The sequence below is a fragment of the Bipolaris zeicola genome (genome assembly GCF_000523435.1).
Source record: "Bipolaris zeicola 26-R-13 unplaced genomic scaffold scaffold_318, whole genome shotgun sequence".
Taxonomy (NCBI): Eukaryota; Fungi; Ascomycota; class Dothideomycetes; order Pleosporales; family Pleosporaceae; genus Bipolaris; species Bipolaris zeicola.
The window spans coordinates 1-22,861 of record NW_006912367.1 but is presented as its reverse complement, the minus strand read 5'-3'; the positions used below and the strand labels follow the sequence as shown (position 1 = coordinate 22,861).

At 50.4% G+C, this 22,861-nt stretch overlaps 11 protein-coding genes across 11 annotated transcripts; 7 read left to right on the top strand and 4 right to left on the bottom strand.

The window, feature by feature from the left end:
- Positions 1-280: 280 nt before the first annotated feature.
- On the top strand, positions 281-1,977 carry COCCADRAFT_110316 (uncharacterized protein; the record flags this gene model as incomplete). The annotated part of the gene is made up of 2 exons (XM_007719529.1): positions 281-1,469; positions 1,535-1,977. 2 exons carry the CDS (start codon positions 281-283, stop codon positions 1,975-1,977), a joined length of 1,632 nt encoding a protein of 543 aa, XP_007717719.1.
- Positions 1,978-3,141: 1,164 nt separating this feature from the next.
- COCCADRAFT_110326 (uncharacterized protein) lies at positions 3,142-4,019 on the top strand (the record flags this gene model as incomplete). Its single annotated transcript, XM_007719528.1, has 2 exons — positions 3,142-3,324; positions 3,405-4,019. The coding sequence occupies 2 exons, from the start codon at positions 3,142-3,144 to the stop codon at positions 4,017-4,019; spliced, it is 798 nt and encodes a 265-aa protein (XP_007717718.1).
- Positions 4,020-4,512: 493 nt separating this feature from the next.
- COCCADRAFT_110333 (uncharacterized protein) lies at positions 4,513-6,168 on the bottom strand (the record flags this gene model as incomplete). The annotated part of the gene is made up of 2 exons (XM_007719527.1): positions 4,513-5,097; positions 5,275-6,168. The coding sequence occupies 2 exons, from the start codon at positions 6,166-6,168 to the stop codon at positions 4,513-4,515; spliced, it is 1,479 nt and encodes a 492-aa protein (XP_007717717.1).
- A 525-nt stretch (positions 6,169-6,693) lies between these two features.
- Positions 6,694-8,711, bottom strand: COCCADRAFT_110329 (uncharacterized protein; the record flags this gene model as incomplete). Its single annotated transcript, XM_007719526.1, has 4 exons — positions 6,694-6,800; positions 6,854-6,970; positions 7,043-7,208; positions 7,275-8,711. 4 exons carry the CDS (start codon positions 8,709-8,711, stop codon positions 6,694-6,696), a joined length of 1,827 nt encoding a protein of 608 aa, XP_007717716.1.
- Positions 8,712-9,525: 814 nt separating this feature from the next.
- Positions 9,526-10,629, bottom strand: COCCADRAFT_9563 (uncharacterized protein; the record flags this gene model as incomplete). The annotated part of the gene is made up of 3 exons (XM_007719525.1): positions 9,526-9,714; positions 9,766-10,337; positions 10,395-10,629. 3 exons carry the CDS (start codon positions 10,627-10,629, stop codon positions 9,526-9,528), a joined length of 996 nt encoding a protein of 331 aa, XP_007717715.1.
- Positions 10,630-11,527: 898 nt separating this feature from the next.
- On the top strand, positions 11,528-12,112 carry COCCADRAFT_110330 (uncharacterized protein; the record flags this gene model as incomplete). Its single annotated transcript, XM_007719524.1, has 2 exons — positions 11,528-11,744; positions 11,802-12,112. 2 exons carry the CDS (start codon positions 11,528-11,530, stop codon positions 12,110-12,112), a joined length of 528 nt encoding a protein of 175 aa, XP_007717714.1.
- Positions 12,113-12,582: 470 nt separating this feature from the next.
- COCCADRAFT_41418 (uncharacterized protein) lies at positions 12,583-13,286 on the top strand (the record flags this gene model as incomplete). Its single annotated transcript, XM_007719523.1, has 3 exons — positions 12,583-13,005; positions 13,063-13,187; positions 13,223-13,286. 3 exons carry the CDS (start codon positions 12,583-12,585, stop codon positions 13,284-13,286), a joined length of 612 nt encoding a protein of 203 aa, XP_007717713.1.
- An 896-nt stretch (positions 13,287-14,182) lies between these two features.
- Positions 14,183-15,215, top strand: COCCADRAFT_41417 (uncharacterized protein; the record flags this gene model as incomplete). Its single annotated transcript, XM_007719522.1, has 7 exons — positions 14,183-14,266; positions 14,320-14,356; positions 14,404-14,457; positions 14,508-14,641; positions 14,694-14,802; positions 14,852-14,937; positions 14,994-15,215. 7 exons carry the CDS (start codon positions 14,183-14,185, stop codon positions 15,213-15,215), a joined length of 726 nt encoding a protein of 241 aa, XP_007717712.1.
- Positions 15,216-15,635: 420 nt separating this feature from the next.
- COCCADRAFT_110328 (uncharacterized protein) lies at positions 15,636-16,541 on the top strand (the record flags this gene model as incomplete). Its single annotated transcript, XM_007719521.1, has 3 exons — positions 15,636-15,977; positions 16,054-16,340; positions 16,424-16,541. The coding sequence occupies 3 exons, from the start codon at positions 15,636-15,638 to the stop codon at positions 16,539-16,541; spliced, it is 747 nt and encodes a 248-aa protein (XP_007717711.1).
- A 1,022-nt stretch (positions 16,542-17,563) lies between these two features.
- COCCADRAFT_9558 (uncharacterized protein) lies at positions 17,564-19,406 on the top strand (the record flags this gene model as incomplete). The annotated part of the gene is made up of 2 exons (XM_007719520.1): positions 17,564-18,229; positions 18,294-19,406. 2 exons carry the CDS (start codon positions 17,564-17,566, stop codon positions 19,404-19,406), a joined length of 1,779 nt encoding a protein of 592 aa, XP_007717710.1.
- A 2,326-nt stretch (positions 19,407-21,732) lies between these two features.
- Positions 21,733-22,113, bottom strand: COCCADRAFT_9557 (uncharacterized protein; the record flags this gene model as incomplete). Its single annotated transcript, XM_007719519.1, has 1 exon — positions 21,733-22,113. One exon carries the CDS (start codon positions 22,111-22,113, stop codon positions 21,733-21,735), a length of 381 nt encoding a protein of 126 aa, XP_007717709.1.
- Between the last annotated feature and the right edge of the window lie 748 nt (positions 22,114-22,861).

Below are 22,861 nucleotides of genomic sequence, written 5' to 3'. Positions count from 1 at the left end.
GGACAGAGACAGAGAGGGGAGGGGGCGTTGTCACTCAGACCGCCCCATCAAAAAGTTCCGACTTGTGTACATACCCTCACAGTACTACACACACACATATATATATATATATATATCTTATACAACACCAAGGCCAATGTCTCAGTACGGGAGCTACACTCCTCCAACGCCGCATCAGCAACATCAGCAACAGCCCCCACCGTACCAACCTCCCCATGCAGCCAAGTACGAAGGAGGAACAAGCTATTATGCCCAGAAGTCTGGGGGCATAATCGGACAAATGGTGAATCAGCATTTGACGAATGGGAAGCCGATGCTGAATAAACTGGGCAAGAGTATGAGTTCGTTGTTGGGGAATAGTAAGCCTACTGTGCATGTGGTGCAGAGTGCGCAGGGTTATCAGGGTCATCATGGACAGCAGCAGCAGCAGCAGCAACAGCAGCAAAGTCAGGGTCAGGTTGCTGCTGCTGCTGCTGCTAATACTACTAGTCCACAGCCGCAACAACAGCAGTGGGGTCAGGTGCAGCAACAGCAACAGCAACAGCAACAGTGGGGCCAGGGGCATCGTCCTTCTCCACCACCGCATCCTCAGGTATCGAGTCCATATCAGCAATCGAGTTATTTCACGTCGACTCCAGGACACTCGGGACATGCTGGCTACTCGCCACAGCAGACGCAGCAAGCGCCTGTTTCGCAATCGTATACGCCGCCGCCATCAGCTACTACGCCGGGCTATGCACAGCAACACGGACACGGCCAAGTAGGGCACAGTCAGTATTCGCCACCTGTGCAGGAATTACCAGGCTGCTATGCAGTACAAGAGAGCGGAGTGATTGCAGGCACGCCAAGTCATGTTGGGGGCATAGCAAACCATGCTGCGAATACACCTCCGCATATGGCTGGACAATCTCCACAAGCACAATGGGTGAGCTCAATCCCGACAACACATTCGCCTAGGCCTCAACAGCAGCCTATGCATCCCTTGCAACATGTAGCTTCTCCAATCAGTCCAGTCAGTCCAGAGCAGCATTGGAATGGCATGTCGGCGGCTCCTAAGCCATATAGCCCAGTTCATGTTTCGGCACCACATCACTCGACCAGTCCGTCGCCAACACAACAGGGGAACGCGGTACCTCCCCCACCGTCACATCACCAAGCTGCACCATACTTTGCGCCGCCAACATTTGCTGTAGAACTGCCCGCGGATCTGGGAAGCCTCAGCCTTGGTTCAGCGAAGCCGGCCAAAGACAATGGACATGGGCCGAGTTTGAGGGCAAGCGAGGTGCCGCAGGCTGGCACATGGAAGCTTGCCGACCCAGCGACGGAAAGGGCGACGGATGAATTCTACGCCTTGGCCGACTTGCTTTTCGATGCATTGGACAGGCAGTTTGAGCCTAGGAACACGGGCCTGGTGGAGGGGTCAAAGTTGATGGGGAGTTGTGTGCTGAGGTTAAATGAGGACGAAAAGCGTGAGTACAATGAGAATCCAAGCCAACAAGCTCCTGGGCATGATAAGGACTAATGTCAAGGGCAGGGTTATTTGCGCATCAATCATACGGGGCGTTTGCCAAGATGTGGAGCATAGAAGGCATCCCGCACGTCATGGTGCCGTGCGAGGGTGCACTGACGCCGATTTGGAACTTTGACAGAGTGACACACGGCCAGCATGTCAGAGTTGGCGAGAGCAGCAGAGGGTCGCAGGCGCGATACATGCCAGCGCTGAACCGGGCGGGATGGTACAGTTTCTTGCTGGTCGAGGCGATGCGAGCGCCCGAGGAGCTTGGCAAGGTCGTGGCAGCCGTGTGCGCGGACAGACAGCCGGCTGGGCTGGTGGCCAAGGTCGACCTCAACAAGCTTGATCGAACCGTGGACCCGGCGGTGCGAGCCAGGGCGGGCGAGCTGCGGGCGTATGCCATTGCCCAAGCGTGCGATGAGACGAGGGCTGCCATGGGTAGGGATGGAGATGGGAATAAATAGAACAAGACATGGCAGTCGAGGGTGAATAGGATGGATGGATGGTGAAGAGGGAGGGAGACGACGAGGGCGCGGTGTTTTTGTGTCGCAGGTGGGCAGGCGCGTGTTTCCTGTTTGCTGTTTGCTGTTTCCTGTTTGAGCCGCATGACGCGGGACTATTAGCGAAACGCAATTCTTGACCAAGGCAATCAACCATCAGACATTGTTATTTTCCCAGTCTGGCCATGGACGCAATGGATGGATGGATGGATGGATGGACTTTATTATCAACTTGTTTTCTGGTTTCATGCACAGCTGACGGGAGCTCGTCTGATCTCATCTGGTCTGGTCTGGCCTGGCAGGTGAGGGAGGTCAAGCCACGCTTCTGCCCACGAACGGGTACCTGCACCCCCGCCGCCGCCGCCACCGCCTTAGCTACTGCTCAAGCCTCGTTCCCGCCACTTGGGTGCTGTCCTACTAGCAAGTACCGTTAGCCCGTTGGCACTACCACCACTGCCGTTTGCTGATCGTCGCACTGCGACGAGGTTGGTATCCCGAGTCCGTACGCGCGTGCAGTCACCGCCGTCGATGCACCATACTACCTGACTATCAACATGCCCATGCTATTGCCCCTATGCGGAAACCTGCACACGCATGGGAGCATGCCGTCTTGCTTCTCCCGCGCGACAGGCCCCCCGGGCGCCAACCTTGTCCATGATAACAATGTAATCTACCCAAGGGCCCCTCGCCAAAAGCCCGCGCGTTGGCCTTTCCCCAATCCAGCCCAGATCTGCAGGTACAGCTTGCTTTTGCTCCCATCGGCCTTGCTTTGCGCTGGTCCCAAGTCCTGCCGACTCGGGGCTGCTGCGTGTGGGTGGGTGGCAGGCACGCGCGAGGCTGCTCCAGACAAATATGTGCCAGCCTCTTTCTCTTTCTCTTCTTCTTCTTCTTCTCCACTCTCCCACCCCCCCAAAAGGCCTTCTTCTGTTGCGTCTGCTCTTCTACTATTCTTCCCCCAAATCCATAATACGCGACGCAGCTCCAGCACGCTTATCCCAACCCCCAACAACATTTGCCCACCAATCCCCTACTATTAACGAGTAATACAAATACGACTCTCCGACACGCACTTGTGGGTCAGCACGTCTCGCACAGCCATCCACCCATACCCCCAGCACAACGTCCAAGATGCGCGCCTCAGCCTTGTTCGCTCCCATTCTCCTCGCTGCCACGGCCCTGGGCCAGGCTGTTGAGGAGGGCATTGCTCCCGACTCGCCTGCTCCTAACGGCTGCGAGACTACCGTCGACACCCCTTTCAAGATTGGCACTCTCGAGAACCCGTCTCTCAGGAAACGCGAGACCGCCCAACAGGTATGCATCCGTGCTCGGTCTTGGGCTGGCCTTACACCATACACTACTGTATAATATACTAACACGACTGCTCTACCCAGGCTTCTGACGGCGAGCTCTTCTGCACCCTCAAGGACGGCATCTTGCACGACCAATACGGCCGCACAGGTTCCATTGTGGCTAACCGCCAATTCCAATTTGACGGCCCTCCCCAAGCTGGCGCAATCTACACTGGCGGCTTCTCTGTATGCAAGAATGACTCGCTCGCCATTGGAGGCAGCACCCGTTGGTGGCGCTGCATGAGCGGTGCCTTTGGAAACCTCTACGATGAGTGGATTGGCGCCCAGTGCCACGAGATTCGCATCCAGGCCATTTTCGACAAGAGCTCAAGTTCGTCGTCGTCGAGCGACGCTTCCAAGACCAGCTCGGCCTCTTCTGACGCTTCGGCTACCGAGAGCTCTGCTTCTGGCAGCATTACCAGCACCGCTAACAGCACCGCCTCATTGACATCGGGCGCAAGTTCATCCTTTGCTTCTGCTACTTCTTCCTCTGGCTCCGAGAGCTCGCGCTCCTCTAGATCCGCCGGCTCCAGCACCTCTCCTACCGGATCCGCAGATGCTCCTCCTGCAAACGGCGCCGCGCCTTTGCTGTCGGCCGCTCCTTTTGCCGTGTTTGGCGTATCGGCCGTCTTCCTCGGCGCTGCCCTGATGCTATAAACGAATCACTTTTTTTTTACGACAATGCTTCCCTTTTTTTTCTGTTGTTTTCTTCTACTACTTCTACTTCTTCATCCTCAGCACCGCATCTCTGGCGTCTTTTCAGCGTTTGTTCACCAACATGCATCGCATGCATAGATCCTGGGAATATCGTCTTTTTGTTTGTTTTTCTCACCCTTACGGCATGGTGGTTTGAAAAGAAAGAGCACTTGCGCGGTTTCCACTTTCCCTTGTTGCGCTCGGCACCTGGCGACGGGGAGGCTAAGCAAAGTAATGATAATACACTTGGATTAACCATGGAACTGGTATTTTTTTTTGCATGTGATGTCAATGTCGATTGTTCTCCGTGGGTTACTTTCAAAGCTACCCGCCCTTTCTCCCAAAGTAAAGACGTATGTTGAACCTGGTCTATATATACACACATACCGAAAGGTAACCAAAAAAAGAAAGAAGAAAAAAAAACTCATACACAAGACAAGTAAAAACCCACTCATCAAAACTCACTCCCAAGCTCATCAAAACTATCATCCGGTACACCCATGGCCTCATTGCTCGCCTCGAGAATCTCGCCAACCTGCTCGACGGCATCCCTCTGGCCCTTCCACCTCTGCACCTGAAACTCAATCTTCTCGCGCAGCTCATCCGTCCACGCCACCGGATCCCTGGGCACATGCCCCGCATTCGTCACCATGGCGGGCAGCAGTATATTCATCTGGAAACCCGGCACACTGAGGTACGTCTTGAACTCTGCATAAGCATCATCCAATCTGCGCAGCTGCTGTTCCATTGCTCTGTAGTCTTTTGCTAGGGTGTCGAGGTAGGCGAGTTGGGGGCCGGAGAGAGAGGCGGCGCGGCGGAGGAGGAGGAGCTTGTGGATGGCGTCGTTTTCGACGTTTTCGAGTGTCATGGTGTGTTCGTTGGGCGGGCAGCCGAAGAGGGGGTGCAGGAGGCGGAGGGACCAGCGGATGTGGCGGTCGACTTTGCTGTAGGGGCTGAGGGATGCGGCGAGGCGGGTGCGGCGGAGGGAGCGGAGGCAGTCTTCTGCATGGCTGAAGGTGAAGCGGGAGTGGTTGCGTTTCTGGGGATTCAAAGATTAGCTAAGGCTTTTTTTTTCTTCTTGTATGTTTGGTTAATATCTGAATATACGGGGAATTGTTTCAATAATGCGGGGGGAGTGGGGTAAGTCTGGGGTTTCGGTTCTGATATAGGCAATGTGGAGTAGTATATCTCTAATATAGTAATAGAGAAAACGCACCTCATCCAGCATCAAGCGCAATGCCCGTTCCGACTTGAGGAAGCGAACGAGCATATCCCTCCACGCGACTTGTACGCAGCGCGTAGCAAGATTGACACGGACATCAAAGTGCAGGCGGTCTGCTTCAGTGGGGAAATCCAAATCCAGGACGGCATGGTCGAGCCGAATGCACCAGCGCAACGTACCGAATCCTTCTTCTGGGCGCCGTAGCTCCAGCCGGTCCAGCGTGCGCGACCATCGCGCATCCGCATCGTCAATTGTGTTGCCCTGGCGGTCTGCTGCCCCGCCCACCCGATGGAACTGGCGGTACCACTCGTCGTCGACGCGGAACACGGCGTGACTCCCGCTCCATATCGGCTTGTCCGTTGCCTGGTCGTCGTCATCACCTGCGCCTGTTTCTATGCGCTCAAACCGCGCTTCCAAAAGGTGAATTGCTGCGTAGTCTTCGTCGTCGTCTAGCGACTCCATCGCCCGCGAGTGCCGGCTCCCCATGTACCCCAGCAACCGCGTGCGGCGCAAACAGTGATATAGCACTTGTCCGTCGATTGCATCGCGGAATCCCCTGCATACAAGCCGCCAGTCGAGTAAATAGTCCACGGGCACATGTTCGACAATCTGCAGTAAAAGTTCGGCAGGCAGTTGTGCTAGCGCCGGTCTCGCTGCTGACGTCGCCGTTGTTGTCGTTGTCGTTCTTTGCGATGATGCATTGCGCGCTTGGCTCGAGTCGATGGAGCTAAGCAGTGCTGTCACGTCGTCGTTGTCGAAGCCGAGGTTCACATGGCGCCGCAGGTACAACGGCAGCGAGTTGATCGACGGCGATGCTGCTGCTGCTGTCACTGCTGCGCGAGACGAAATCGATGCGCTAAGCGGCGGATGCGCGCCCGCCTGTGACATTGTGGGGGCGGCGGGGAAAGGGGGGGGCGCGACGATGTGCGTGAGGCGGCCTTGGATCGAGAGTGGCTTTAGTGTACAAGGTTTGGGTTATGCGTCATGCCGATGGCACGTGGACGGAGGATCGGTATTGCACCGTTTTTGGCAATGAGATGGGGGTTTTCCCGTTTCTGAGAAGGAATGGTTCCTTTCTGGCGATATGAGTAGTTTTAGTAGTTAGTGGACCATCGGAAATTGTGTACGCGTCCTAGTTGGTGTTTCAGCCGGGTGAGAGCTTGGTCAAACCTTCACTGCCGATCCGTCCACGACGGATATGGGATTATGCCAAGGCAAAGTGAGGAGCCGAGTACTACTTTCCAAAGTCAATTCTAGGGTATGGAATTCAGCCCGCTGTCATTACTCGTGTGTCTGCAACGCTGATAAAATACAGAACAAAGGCTCGAAATGCCACTCTTTGGAGTAGTGTTAAGTCATGCCACGTTTAAATACAAAAAGTCTCACATACCTCATCCCTCTTCGAAGCCCACTTCATAGCCTCGCGCTCACATCCTTCTTCGTTACTTGCTCGAGCATACATCCCGCGAAGAACTCTGTGATCCCGTCCAAATCATCCAACGAGGTTGCTTTTGAAACATCTACACTTAGTCAGCGCCGTGTCTCTTACATAACCAATATGAATGCGACTTACATTGATCGGGCCTCACAATAACCACGGCACCAACTTCCAGGTCCACACCGTACGCTTCATACGCGTGGCCATGGCCAGAATTGTAGTGGTCATCATCAACGAATGTTTTGTGAAGATCTAGTAGCCATAAATGTTAGCTCTCATGAACATTTGCTGAGTATAATAACTTAACAAGACGATGGCTCTTACCTCTAATCCCCCATTTGCCCGTCGCAGGCCAGAAGTAATCTGGTATCCTTTCTTGCTGCGTGTCAAAGTACTTGCTACTCATGACAAGTAACGGTTCAATAACAGCATCGGAATACTTAGATGCTGGTGTATACCGTCGTGATATGGAGTCCAGGGCTCCAGCAAGCTATTTTCTTCTTGTTAGCATCTAACGTAAACACTACTCGGTCTTCAATGAAAGAAACCGACTTACCTTTTGCACCCTCGCAAGATGCTCATTTCGCCCAAGATCCCCCCCAAACACCACAACCCTCCACCGTCCATCACTTTTCAACACACTCTGCAACTGCACCGCCTTGCAATCACAAAACCGTATCACCTGCGCACTCGGAAACCTCATCCCCACCGTAACCCCCTTCGCCACGCTCTGCTCCCCCCGCCCGGGCTGTGTAACAACCGACTCCTCATACCGTGCCGTAAATCCCGCCGTATACCGCCCACTCCTTACAAAATACTCTGCAAACTCACCTTTGTACTTTTCTTTTCTATCAAACAACTCTGTGAGCTCCCGATCAAACGCAATCAGATCAGCCGCTGTCTTACTGCGCTCAGACACATATGTCGGGATCAGCGATGGCGGCGATAAGCCGGACAGAACGGAGCCGAGTTTCCATCCGATGTTGTATCCGTCTTGCAGTGAGACGTTCATGCCTTGCCCGGCTTTGGGGGAGTGCGTGTGGCATGCGTCGCCCGTGAGGAAAACGCGGTTGTGGGCGTGGAAGGCGGCTGCGAGACGCTGTCCGATACTATATGCGCTCCACCAGAATACTCCTGCGTAGTCCATGGAATATGGTGCGAAGATTTGGCGGGCCTGGTTCTGCAGGTCGAGCAATTTTACTTCTTTGGGGCGCGCGCCAGCGGGAAGCTGGATGTAGAAGCGGACAAGCTCGCCGCCTTCGCGGGGAATAATGACGATGCTGCCTGCGTTGCTACGAATTGTGCATTTACGGCGGATGTCTGGGAAGTTGGTGATCGGATAGATGTCCATGACGCCCCAGACGGTGTCGGACGAGTCCCCTAGCATACGGATGTCGAGGGCTTTGCGGATGGTGGAGTGGGCGCCGTCGCAGCCTATCACGTATTTTGCTTCCCAGGTTTCTTCTTTGCCGTCTTTTTCAGCAGTCACCTTGACGCAGTGGGCGTTTGGGTCGCGTATCTTGGTCTCGTCAATGTCCAGGCTCTTGACGCTCCATCCGTACTCGATGCCGTTGCTTGCTTCCTCTTGCCATCGTCCTTGTTCTCGAAGCACGCTTTCCAGCTTCCCCAGCATCAGCCCATTCATCCGCGCTTGGTTCAGAATTACATGCGGCAGGTGGCTTAGTCCCTTTTCCGTATCAATAGTTCGTCCTTTTCTCTTGATGCCGCCCGGTGCCTTTCCCTCTTCATCATCGTCAACCGCCCAAAAGCATACTTCCAGAACATGAAAACTCTCTCGTAGCAACTCTTCCGATATTCCGAACGATTCGTAGATTTCTACCGTCCGCACTTGCACACCGTCGGCTTGCCCAACCTTAAGCGGTCCAGGACGCCGCTCGAGCATTGTAAAAGGGATCCCGTAGATGGCAAGCCATGTCGCTGCGAAGATACCAGCAGAGCCGGATCCCGCTATCAATACGTCTGTTTTCAGCATTTCCTGGATAGTAGTTGTGTAAAGTGACGGCCAAAGGTTCAAGGGTTAACGGCTAAATACGATCGTAGCAAACAGAGCAGACGAGTTGTAAGTATTAACAGTCACGCACAAACGGCATTTGCGCGCTTCGCAATCTACGATGACAATCGATGATGGTACGTGTGCATCTGTATATTATATGTCTCAACACTGGGAACAAGCGGTGTCATAGTAATCATGCCGAAAGTATGTTCCGGACATGCATCGGCCATGATGCGGGGAGCAGACAGTCGTTCCACTAGCGTATCCCACACGTTCGCACAAGCCGAAAGGTGACCCGAATCAAAGCTGATTGTGACAGCTGTTCGTACGTGTCAGGGAAGAAGACACTTCCACTAGCTTTCTCTATCAAATACCAAGATAACTATACTTGGCGTCGGCTACTGCTTAGGTGCAGATCCTACGCAGGGAGCATTGCCGATGTTAGTTTACCGTCGGAAGAACGGCTAACGGTCACAAAGGCGGCGAAAGCTCGGGGAAGCATCATATACTATGTATTTCGAGTATTCATATTACTATCTACGTAGGTGCTAGTCATATCGTGTTCCGTCTGGGTAGGAGCACATTGTCAACGTCGTCCAACCCAGTCCTCCTGTGCCGTGCCAATTAGTCGCTAGTGCAAATACAACAATGCTACAGGAGTGTTGATAAGTTAGTTTTGCTTTTACCGAAGCAATTATACGCCACCAACTCCGCTTCATGCGCAGGGATAATAGGGATCAATGCAAAATATAGATCGTCCGAGGGTAAAAACACAATGGGTCATTGCATAGGCTTAATGGCCCACAGCAGAGTAATGTGAGTTGCGCCCATGAGGTTGCTGGTAAAGCGATGGGGTATAGTCGGAGTCTTGGTACATGGTGCCTCGCCTTTCGTCTTCTGGGTATGGTTCTTTGATCTCCCAGTTGTGCTGCTTGACACCGACGGAGAATTCGAGATCTTCGCGTGTAATAGAGTCCCAATACTGTCGAAATATTAGCAGGTGCATAGGCAAATGACGGTGTAAACCACACACCTTGTAAACCATCATGACAGCCAAAAGATTGCAGATGGTAGTGAAGAAGAGACCATCAATGTAATGTTGTACGCCTTCGCAAATGGTGTCACTGAAGACATAGAGGATCACTTGGCCAATGACGAAGAAGAAAATGCCAAACAGGATGTCACCCAGCGGCCAGCGGTCCTCCAAAGTTCCCATTACGAGAATGATCTGGCTGACTGCGTAAATGAACAGACAGATGGCATTGACGAGGTAGGTGACGATAAAGATGCCAATAGGGTTCATGGGGCTCAGTCCGGCCCAGCCTTTGAAAGTCAAGAGATTGACCGCGCCACCGACGATGAACATGGCGAGGGAGCTGAGCCGCAGCAGCCAGACAGAAAGGGTGGTGCCGTCTTCATAAAGCTGGAAACCGACAAAGCCATTAATCAACAGGCAAGTACACAAGGCGGACGTGAGGCCATTCTGGGCGGCGGCAAAATACGGGTAGGTAGCGGAACCGGGCGCAGTGACGCCTGCATCGAGGACGAGAGAGATGATGGTCAGGAGGAAGTAGATGTAGAAGAAGGTCGTGATTTCCTTGCGCCCTGGTATACGTTAGCAAAGGTGCTCTTGGTCATAATGCTGATCTTGCGCCGACGTACCGACAGCGGTGAATTTGGAGCGCACGTGTATGATCATTACGACGGTCATGACCAGGGCCAGGATGTGCATAAAGTCGTTAGCCGCCTCGAAGATGAGCGTGTTGGCGATCTCAATAGTCCTGGCATAGCAGCGTGTCTGGATGCCCACGCCATTGCTGATATCCTGATGGCCCACAGCAGCGCAGAGGGGTATCGGCGCCTTTTCGCATATCGTCTGGAAGTCGCCGAAGCCCATTGTCGCAGGACGGGGATGCCGGAGCTCGAGAGTGCCAAGCGGTGGAGGTGGTGAAGTCGCAGTCACAGTCGTCGTGCGCAACACGTATATCGGAAGCGAGCGGAGGTGCAGACGACTAACGAGTGAAGGTCCGCAGTAAACAGAAGCGAGAGCAGTCGCTGTGGGGATGCGACGGGGGTCAGATTTGCGACGGGGGCGGTTGTCAGGAGTGAATGCCCAGTGCCCTGTTGATGCTTCCCGCGCTCCACCAAGGGCGCGTGCACGTGTGTGCGATGCCGATCCGGGACTAGCGCAGAGCTATTTCGGACGCGGGGACCCACCTGGAAAAAAACAACGACACCATCCACACATCGCCAAATGTATCGTAGGGCTGAATTCACACATTGCAACCGGAGTGACTTAGTTTCTGTTTTCTACTTGTACTGGCTATATGTATGGCTGAAAGAATAGCCTTTCTCGTACAGCCTGTGCCCTTCTCATTTGCTGATGGTGACTATAGAGGAGCAAAGTTTGTCTCACTAGAAGACAATAGAAGAGCGTGACAATAATTAGCTATCAATAGAGAAGCGTGTTCAATAATATCTAGTCACAAGTGCCTTGTTGCCTGTTCAGTCACACCAAATTGTTGCAAGTCTACTTCCAGTCACCTTGACTATCATACGACTATTTAGCAGTCATGAACAGGCCTCGATTCTACTGCTTGTTCCTATCCAACCTTATACAATTGATTGAAAATTCCAAGATACCTGACTATCCACCCTAGAGAAGAACACCCTCGGTATAGCTACTCGCCAAAATGACCGGGCGTCCAAATCCGCAAGACCTTTCTCAAGCATCCAATAAAGCATTAGAAAACTTGAAGAAGTTCAGGTCAGAGAACCCACTGCTCATCACCACGATGCCACCCAGCCCTGACAAGCAGCACTCACCTACAGGCCATACGCCAGGTATAGCTTCCCAGCCATCAAGACCATATCCACGCGCCCCTCGAGTTTATCACGAATCACATATTCGCATTACCCGTGATATGGTCTTTGATCGCATCTATTTCCTCCTCGCAGACAACTTACCCACACGGTGGATTCAAAATCGTGAAGCTCTGGTTCATCTTGCTAGTAAGACAGCATATTCTTCACTTACCTTATATTTCGCTAGCTGACAGGAAAATATAGAGAGCATGGCCAACGTTGTCATTCGCAGTGGTCAATATGGTGACTTTGGTCCACACGGCCTTTCTTCACTCACACAAATTTCCGTTTACATCGGGCACGAAGGCATATATCATTACATGTGTCTAGCGGTACATCCGAGTTATGGCGATGTTCGAGTCATTTTTAGGGGTGATCTATGTGAGCGTGAAGGCCAAGATCCGATCATCCATCATGAAGCGATGGCGCTGTGCAGGACAGGTTTCGACAGGGCAGCTGACAGATTACATGCGGATATTATCTCACGGATTCCTTGGAATCGTTCTGCTAATTAGGCTATGCTTGAAGCGGCCAGAAACATTATCATCATGATGAGAAATGTAATGAATGAAGAACAAGGCTACTGCATATTTCTCACGCATCGTCAGGTATGCGTGATGATATCAAGATTTGGAGAGACATTTCGTGAATGTAGGGGTATTTTGTGCTATCCTCGTGGTGAGATTGACCAACAACTCGAATGAACAAACATGGTTGTACTGACAACAGCCCTATAGAAACGCTGTTGCCATGTGATAACACATTCACCTTCACTTCACGGGGACCTGCCGCCTGCAGCGAAGACGAATCCAATGCAACGGTAATAGAACACTATAGTAGAGCTTTAGACATTTGAGAACCCATTCTCACACTCAACGCTCAAATCTTGTTAGCAACTTCCAACCTCCAGGGTTCAATATACCTTTGGTACATAAGTTTCAGACAAGAGTAATACTATTACCAAAACACTATGAATCGTTCCACGATGAAACGCATGAAGAAGAGCCATGTGAAACTCGGATTCGAAACGTCACCACCCTCCCCGATCGTAGCGAAAGAGATCACGTTACGAAGTCACATACAAGAGTTACTTGACAAGCTGCCACAAAATCTCCCAACCTACTATCACGAGGAGCTTATCGGTAGGTGTCACAGAAACACTTCTCGAATATATCTGACCCTCGCACTAGATAGAATCTGTTTCCTACTTCATAGTCCACTCTTCTCCTACGTCGTCGGCCCACGCATCTGGCGAGCAGAACAGAAAGCCCAGTCGTCTGAAACCCAGGCCGCGACAACCCAGACACCAATTGTCAAGAACACTCATGAAGGCGTCATTCGAGAGCCGGCGACCTATCCCGCACTGTCTAAGCTACGCATAGACATCAAGCAGGAAAAGGACGACTGGGTTACTAGCCTCCTATACAACAACGCCACACTCATCGAGGGGCGCGACCTGTGAAAGGTAGAAGATTCTTCGTTCGTCATGAGTTTCTGCTTCTTCTGCGAGGAAGTAGCTTTCTTGAGTAGCGAGTTCAGGTCGAGGGAGCGTGCTGGAGCCATCTTGCGCGGTACTGCGGGCGAGCAGGAGTTACCGGAGATGGATCTCGAGAGTACGAAGGTAGCCGATGCGGAGAGGAAGAAGCGGCGCCTTGTCAAGTTGAAGGTAAGAAGTATAATGATGCGTGATAGGATATTGCGCGGGAGGAATACGGGGAGATAGAGAGGTGAACAGGAGGGCGAGAGGATGGGCAATTGGGGGATGCGTAATTTGGAGATATAAGGGTAGTATTGGCAAATTGTTTTGCTGGGGTGAGGCGGTATATGGTACGGATATAATACATTGTCTTATTATAAGTACCTAAGTAATCAAGTGGTGTGCGATTATCGGGTGTATCATCACAAGTGGATGGAAGACCGGCGGCGACGTTACTGTGGTATAAGAATATACAAGGTCGTTCGCTTTGCGAGTTCATCTTTCCGCACATGAATACTCTCTCGCAATTTTAGAGGGAAGTACCATATAATAATCAGGTCCCTTGTGGCAGATCTATTGAAACGAAAGATGAATGAGTTGATGGCTGTCTAGAAGCTCAGAACTTCCCAAATATTTACACGAAGTAATATTACAGATAGGAAAGATCTAGAAAGCTGTAGATAGTAAAACAAATAACAAAGGGACAAAGGAAAACACGGGTTGATTTTTGGGCAATCTCATGGTAGAAATCAATATTCAACAAGATCCAGACATGCCGTAAGATATTCAGAAGACCATTATTACTATCTCGGTATCAATCACAAAGCGTGTGTTGACAAAGACACGGTACGTAAAGCCATCCAATTGATCGATTTGTATAGTAAATTACAATGAATACATGCAAATCTTGAAATCGATATATCGCATATCCAATGTACTGTATGTGGCTGCATCGGTGAAAAAGTGAAGTTGCGCAGGGAGCAGCGTGTGACGCCAAATTTTCGTGGCGAGGTTTGTTTCCCAAACCAACATTGACCTACTTACCCAGATACTACCACAATTTCAAACGTCACTCGAACACCTCTTCAAACCCCCGAAATTTGGCAAGATGGCATCGCAATCAGGCATGGTCAACCCGGCCGTCTTCCAGGACCTTCAAGCGCGCATAGACGAGGACTCCGCGGTTCGAGATGTAAGTGGCAGTTCGCCAGAGCTGCACGTGACATCGTACTCACAACGCGACAGGAGCTGCGCGACATCATCCAGGCGCTTGAGAAACACAGTGAGTGTATTCACTCAGAATTTTAGACATTTTCTTACTTCTTGCAGACCGCAATGTCTCCTTCGTGCTGTCAAGAGCCCATTCCACGCCTGTCAGCGAGTGTCAGTCGCAGCATCCAGGACTCACAATATGGTAGCTAATTGAGATACAGTGTCAGAGATCTTGAAAGCTGCCCAAGAGCCCATTGGCAATGTCATTGACACTGTTTCCAAGCTGTCGCAAGCTGCGTCCAAGATGCCTTACTACAAGTTCAACAACATGTGGAGCCGACAGATGCAAGGCGCAGTAGGTTCAGGGTTGACACAGTACTCAGCCCATACCACTAACAAATTTGCAGTGCGAGAGCATTCTCTTCTGGGGCTGGCTTGGCGGCTACAAGTATGAGGGCGGTGCGGTACAATGCGGGCGACTCTTAACCATTGAGGAGCTCGGTGAAATCTTCAAGAGTACGTGCAGAAAAAATACATCACATACGCACTACTAACTTTCAAACAGTCCCAGTCAACCTCAAGGAGCGCGATGAGTTCCACCTCTCACTTGAGGAGTATCTGCATGCCCTTATGACGCTTGTCGAAGAGCTTGTACGTCGCCTCACATGCATTACGAATGAACAAGAATACATAGCTAACAACGACAGACCCGCCTTGCCCGCAATGCTGTCACTCTGGGCGATTACGAGCGCCCGCTGCTCATCAATCAGTTCGTCAAGGATCTGCATGCTGGATTCCAGATCCTCAACCTTAAGAATGACAGCCTACGCCGCCGCAGTGATGGCCTCAAATATCGTGTCAAGGATGTGGAGGACGTGGTGTATGATCTTTCATTGAGAAACTTGGTTCCGAAAAAGGGAGAGCAGTAGTAGGTATCGACATGGTTCAAGCAATGGTGCAAGGAATGAATGTGTGTAACGCCCTACGTAAAAGTTTCGGACATGGCCGCTAGGAACGAGGTATGAACAGAGTATATGGCTAGATGATGAATTGAAAATCGTAAAGCTGTGGAAACAGCAATTCACATGTTTTGTGCCGTCTCGTACGAACCATAGAGGTGCTGAACAGGAGTTGGTTGTCCGTCCAATCAGCGAGCAGCACCACCAGCGTCATCTCGAAACTTTCCGTTCCGCGATCTCCTGCAACTACCCCGACCAACAAACGTCCCAGTCGGCCAGGCGCCATCCACGCTCCTTGCAAAGCCCAGTACAAAAGCATTCCACCTCGAATTGACGTGTCTTCGATTCTCTCAACCTGCATATTCATTACCGCCCATTTAATTCGCAAACATGGCCAGCACAACTGTCATCAACGCAAACGCGACATCAAAGCACCAGGCCTCAACTGCCGCGCCAATTGAGCCACTGAAGAACGATACCGCGCGTCTATATACGCACATTCACCCCATCCTCGTTCTATCCGTCTACGCGCTCAAATTCCCCGCTCTGGTTGCAGACCCCGTGCCCACGCTGCTAAGCACCCTCGCACCGCTCGCTGTGCTGCAAATAGCCTTTGTAGCCGTATGCCTCCCACCTACTGGAGGCACGCCTTCGATGCGGAAACAGAAGCCGGGTGAGAAGAAGGGAAAGGCACCGACGAAGCTGGAACAAGGGTTGAACTCGAAGATTGTGGTACGTGTCTTGTACTAACATGGCAGCGTTGCTAGCAATGCCTTTTCCCAAGGCAAGAACTAACCTGTTGTCACAGCCGGCTTTCTTGTCTCTCCTCCTATCCGCACTCGCCGCAACACCGCTTCTCACGGCCATTCTCGTCCTCTTTGGTGCACCCGTGTCTACACACCATGCACACACACTGCTCTGTGGTGCCCATGTGGCGCTCTTGAGCACGCTACCTCTGATTTACGTACACGGTGTCGACGGTGATACATGGAGACAGATTATTGCGCTGCTCCTGCCGATAGATGAGGTCTATGGAGGGCTGATTGGCACGGTTCTTGGTGCTTGGATAGGCGCTGTACCTATTCCCTTGGACTGGTGAGTTCCCCCTTGACTGACTTTCTCAACCAGAAATTGGATCGAGATGAGACTTGTGAAGCCACAAGACTAATCATGTGCAGGGACCGCGAATGGCAGAAGTGGCCAGTTACCATTGTTACGGGCGCTTATATTGGATACGCAGTTGGCAAGCTGCTAGGAGGCACACTGTTGAAGGGCAAGAAGATCATGTTTGATTAGGAGATCGTGGCTGAAATTGCTTTGCTCCCGCTCTGTTTGAGGTCTCTTTGGGACGCTTGTTGTGTACTTGGGCTAGTCAGTTGTGGGCGGTAGAAAGGTTGACACATAGATATCGGTATGTTAGGAGTATGGGCCTGGCAGATGTACATTCGAGGTACACGGTATCAGAAACAGAGCAAACAAGTTTCCGTGTAAGATGCTGTGCTGTGCAAGACCACATGCATAGGCACAGGAATATACTACCACACGATCAGTCCATCAGCTACTCTAGTCTCCAAATATCCAAGATGCCGTTAATATCCACAAAAGATAACTCCGACCATCGAACGATGTCATAAGAGCACAAGCCGCAATTCCCCTCCGGTCCACCTCGGAGCCCAGACCGACCCTGCAAGCCACCTATCTAGTACTATACCAATTTCCGGCACTTCCCAAACCGGTAATCCCGGCGCAAACCAAGCTCCCAAACCACATGCAACCACCTTAGCCTGAAAACAGTATACCTTTTTTTACGTATTGGGCATTCTCAATACTGTTGTTGGGCCGGGATATTCTTTTGGGGATGCGGGCCTTTTTTGTGAATAGCCGTAGAAGCTTTTGATGATTGTGCCGTAGATTGTCCAAATAAATGCGGCGAGGTGGGCGCGGGGTTGGTAGGTCGTGGGGGTGGGGGGTGAGGAGCGGGGAAAGAGGGTTTATAAAGCTGTGGACGGCTCCCGGAATGAGGGGGGGGGGAGGGAACGAATTATATTCAGCTTTTTTTTACAACTTTCTAATTCAAGACTTGGGGGGTTTTATCAAGACGCTGTATCCGGGGAAATTTCTTAGTGCAGGATTGTGAAGAGGTCTAGGTGTACACACATGTAAGTTAACGTACAGAAGGGCCGCTTTCCTGGGAGAATACCGGTACGATTGGCGGATAATATGGGATGAATTGCAATACTAATAAGAGTGCTTGTAGAAACTTGACGCAAGAAAGTCGACTTTATCGATTCCAACTCACACGATTACAATCCAAAATCATGTCGCGGAAACACTTTTTTCCCAATCCAGAGGGCGTCGTGCTGCACACGCTGCGCTCGCTCTGCGCACGAAACAAGCACATGGCGCTCGACGAGGCCAACCGCGTAGTCTACAACTTATCCCACAGACCCAATGAAGTCAGCATCGTGTCTGGAGGCGGTTCGGGCCACGAGCCGGCGTGGTCGGGTTTCGTGGGCGATGGCATGTTGTCGGCTGCTGTGTGTGGAGATATTTTTGCGTCGCCGAGTACGAAGCAAGTCATGGCTGGTATGCGAAACGTACCCAGTACAGAGGGCATAATACTCTGTATCACAAATTACACGGGCGACATGCTGCATTTTGGGCTGGCGAGGGAAAAGGGCCAGGCGCTAGGGTACAAAGTCGATGTCGTTTGTATGGCGGAAGACGCAGCGCTGGGTCGTGCTCAGAGTGGGAAAGTAGGACGAAGAGGACTGGCGGGCAACTTGCTCGTCATCAAGCTGATCGGCGGTGCATCACTACAGGGCTGGGCATTTGAGCGGTGTAGGAAGATGGGTGAGCTGGGTAATGAGCAGCTGGTTACGATTGGAACGAGCTTGGATCATTGCCATGTCCCTGGAAGAGAGGCGTTTGAGAGTGTGCAGGACAATGCCTGTGTTGTGGGTATGGGCATTCACAATGAACCGGTATGTGGAGAGAGTTCATCTTGCTCTTTCCCCAAAAAAAGAAACCATACTTATCGGGATCTAGGGCCTGCGAACGATACATCCGATGCCTGGTCCAGAAGACGTTATCAAGGAGATGCTCAAGTATCTCCTGGACCCCTCAGACTCCGATCGCGCCTTCGTCAAGTTCAACCCCGGCGACAACGTGGTAATGCTCGTCAACAACTTCGGCGGCCTGTCAAACCTGGAATTTGATGCCATGGTGAATTTAGCCCTCGTAGCATTAAAACGAGACTGGAGCATCGAGCCAACACGCATTTACGCAGGTGTGCTCGAGACATCGCTCAACGCCCAAGGCTTCAGCATAACACTGGGCAACATGAGCGGCATGGCCAAATCCATGGGCGTCAAAGACGAAGAAATCATTGCTCTGCTTGATGCCCCGACCAACGCTCCCGCATGGCCGAAGAATGGCTTCAAGCCAGTCAACATCAATAAGGAGACGGAAGAACTACGTAACAAGGCCAATGCCGCGCTGTCTGAAAAGTCAACACTCCACAAAGGTCCTGCAACCCCAGCTTCTCTCATCCCCGCCCTGCGAACAGCATGCAAAGCCGCCTTAGCTGCCGAGCCCAAAATCACCCAGTACGATCTCCAAATGGGCGACGGCGACTGCGGCGAAGCCGTAGCAGGCGTATGCAAGAGCATCCTCGCCAACATCGAAGCCGTCGAGCAAAACCCACCGCCCATCCTAGCACTCCTAGAAAGCATCGGTGAAAACGTCGAGGACGTAGGCGGCTCCCTCGGCGCCATCCTCTCCATCCTCGTCACCGCCTTTACCAACGCGCTCGCCACAGCCACACTCTCACAAAACGCTCCTCTCGACATATCCACGTTTGCTTCTTCCGCGCTCACCGCGCTTGAGAATCTGAAGAACTACACTAGTGCGAGAGAGGGCGACAGAACGGTCATGGATGTCCTCATCCCGTTCATCAATACGTTGGCTGAGACCAAGGACTTTGCAAAGAGTGTGCAGGTTGCGGAGGACAAGGCCGATGGGACAAAGGATATGAAGGCCAAGTTTGGGCGCGCCACGTATATTGCCGAGGATGGGAGTGATAGGTCGAAGATTCCCGATCCGGGCGCGTATGCGGCCGGTGTGTGGTTGAGGGGGTTTGAGAAGGGGTTTCAGGCGTGATTTTGAGTGATGATGATGATGATGATGATGGGGGGAAAGAGAATCTTACTAAGGAAGTCTCAGGTTGTGTACGTAGGTATAGAACAAGTACAAACTAGCTAATTCCTAGCACAATTTCCATCATAACTTTAAATTGGATGGTCTAGAAAATAAGCAACTCCCGTTGAAGACTTATCCATTTCAGTGTTATCGATTCGTAGATCCTGGTAGCTTACTTGGAGGGTTATTGGGCCGGGCTGCTTTCGCGATTACCACTCAAAGCATGCGATCTGGGCTCCATACTGCGATTACTCCCCCGTCTTGTGGCGTCTCATACCTATATGTCGCACGTCCATCTTACGTCATACCCACTAATCTCGTACTGTGCCGTATACCCATCTACATACTGTCATAGTCTAAAGTTAAAAATGCCACAACATTCTTGATTGCAACCAGCGAAACCAGGCAAAGCAACATCCGATTTTATCCCGCTCTTCGAGTTGCATCCTGCTAACTACGCTCTGCTTCCCTAAATCATGAGAGCCCTTTCCAATAAGTCTATAGTAATAGATCCTGTATTCTCGTCAATCTATCTCTCCCTGCGAGCCGTACTATGCCGAGTACAGCCATGTAAGCTTAGAGGCGTTTCCTAATTTAGAATGTGGCGCATATTATTGCTTACTTACTAACTAGAAAGATACTCTCGACGGGCTTCTGCATAACGAAAGGATGGATCGAGACCTTGAGAAGATAATACACAGACCAAATACCATCACTGGGGCCTTCCGTCTTACCGTCCATGCCACTACTTGTACCACAGGTGTATTTTCTATATAAACTGGTACTTACTTGTCTAGTTCTGTACAGATTCATCTTTCATCACGTTTCTATTTACTAAGAATTTTCCCAAGATGGTACACTCACGATATCTTCTTTTTGTATTTGGAACTATCCTTCAGCATGCCTATGTTGTAGAGTCCAGGAGGAGCGTCTGTAATAGACCGTATTCCAGAATCAGTCATCCATGCGATGTACCCCAAGGAGAAACCCTTGGCTGCGATGGGTCAGGATTAACACCCGTCTGTAATCCTGGACAGAAGGTCGAAGACATCCAACTAGGGGAAGACTCAGACGTTCATTCTTGTACATGCTATGTTACGGTATGATATTCTATGTTAGTTCTTAAGCTCCTAAACAATTGATTTAGTATCAATGTTGCCCAGTGGGTAATCCAGGGCAGGGTAGGATAGGATAGGTGGGAGGTGTTTCATAGATGGGCACAAGAATACATCAGTTCAAGTAAATCGAGACGACTCTTTGAAGAGGTACTTAAGCGTATGGGATTATCAAGGGGGTTGCATTGGCTTATACATGGTTTATCTCTGAAGCGTACATGAAATCAATCAATCTGTTGATTCATTTGATCGATTCTCGATTGATTGGTTCAATTCAATCAATTCAAAAACGCAGGAACTGGAGGATCAATTCATCAAGTTTTAGAGGTCTGTATTTATTTATTTAATTGATAGATTTAGTCACGTGCACTGCATATTAGACGAAGCTTTCTCACCACCAAGATAGCTTCATCTAATGAGATATTACTATATGAGAAAACTCTGAATCAGATCAATCAAACGGCAATCAATAACTACTAAAATATGGATTAATCAATTCAATTCAATTCAATTGCAGAGGTCCTTGAGGACCAACTAAATCGAAAATGATCCCTCAGGTTGATTGATTTGATCGATCCCAAGTCTGCTCTGGAGCATCTAGATACACTGTATTCTTATCTCTAAAATTAGTGCAGCAGTCATAATAAGGAGAAGATGACAAGAAAGCTTCTACGGCACTGAAACTTGAAAAACTCCTTCCTGGCAATATGTATATTGAAAGAAAACTTTAGTTCAATACTAAACTAGGCTCTAATATTCTGGATATTACTTTTTGGAAGTGGAGAGGGACAAATTTAAACTTTCGGCCTTGCGGATTCCTTGGCATCGGGGAAAGAGAAATTTTGAGATCCTGAAAGCGAACCCACTGTGCCACCTCTCCGAAGTATATCTATAGTTCCTTGTAGTCATCGTAAAATTGCCCGAATAGGAGTTTAGTCGCTTTGGCCGCCCCAGGTAACTTTTGAGCAGCGCTCGTGATGTCGAACAGTTCAACATTTTTTAAATAAAAACCTTGCGTTGTGTCAATGCCGTACACAATAGTGGCGAGAAATGTGTAAATAGTGCCAGAGGCTGCCTTGAAGATAAATTGAACCGACGCAGTAACGCGAGTGATGTCCGTCCCAAGGAAATTCTTTTTATACTCGTAGCCTAACACAATCGCAGTAGCGTCTCTAGTAGTGGGACTCCAAGGGAGTCATATGGAAAGCGCTGGGGCCGTTTTGACTATCCAGGTATGCTTTGATAGCCCAATTAATGGCGCCATTAAAGATAGCACGAGTACTGCGGAGAGTAATCGTGAAAATGTTTTTGCGGGTAGGGCTAGCACAGATTGCAAGAGCTTTAGACTCAGATTCGTAGCTAGAGCTCTTCGTAGAGACGTCCCCAGGGGTATTGCGCACAAAAACATCATCCGCGGGAGGTAGATTGGCCAAGGCTTCAGCAGCTGGTACAATTTGAAGCTCCGAGGTTGCAACTTGAGGGATTTCAGCAGGCAGAGCCAATGCCATAGAGGCTGTGACAGCAGCCACACTAAAGAAGCGGAGAAGATGCATCTTTGGAGATAAGAGATGCAGAATGCGCTTAGGTGGGAGGTCCTTGATAATAGAATTATAGGTAGCAGAATTATATCACTTAATACTTTCTTTAGGATACGTAGTAGACGACTATTTACATAGTAGAAAAACTCTATTTATCATTACACTTCTGTAGCTAAAATCGTGTTCGATTTCCTGTCTTACGTAAATTCTGATTATTCTGCCGTCGCCTGTAAGCTATACTTTCTTTATGATGTTCTCGAAATCCTATCTTTCTGTCATCTCTTACAAGCGCTGATTCTTCTGCCGTCTTCTGTAAGCATTAACATATCTACCGTCTCTCACAAACTTTACTTAAGGGCATTTAGCCAATGATAAGAAATGTGTGACTGGTTGATACTCTACCGATATCTTGTACAGACGAATACAACTCGGCTTGGGCTAACCAAACAACGTGCTCACGGTATATGGACCTATTAGAGGTTGTTCCGTTGCCTAAACAGGCTAGTGTGTTCTAGTAAGTTTGCTAGAGCTTATCGTAAGCATATTTAGGTTTCCTATGTGGGCTGGAACTCAAGTTTTACGCTTTGGTAATTATATAACGTATCTGTATAGCGAGTGGCTCAGTATAGCGAGTGGCTCACGGTGCCAAGACCACACCAAAATCACGACTATTGCATGACTATTACAACACAACAATGATAGTAAAGAGAAATCGTAATAAGCTATTCTACTCAAAATCATCTTCTACATCTTTCTTACATGT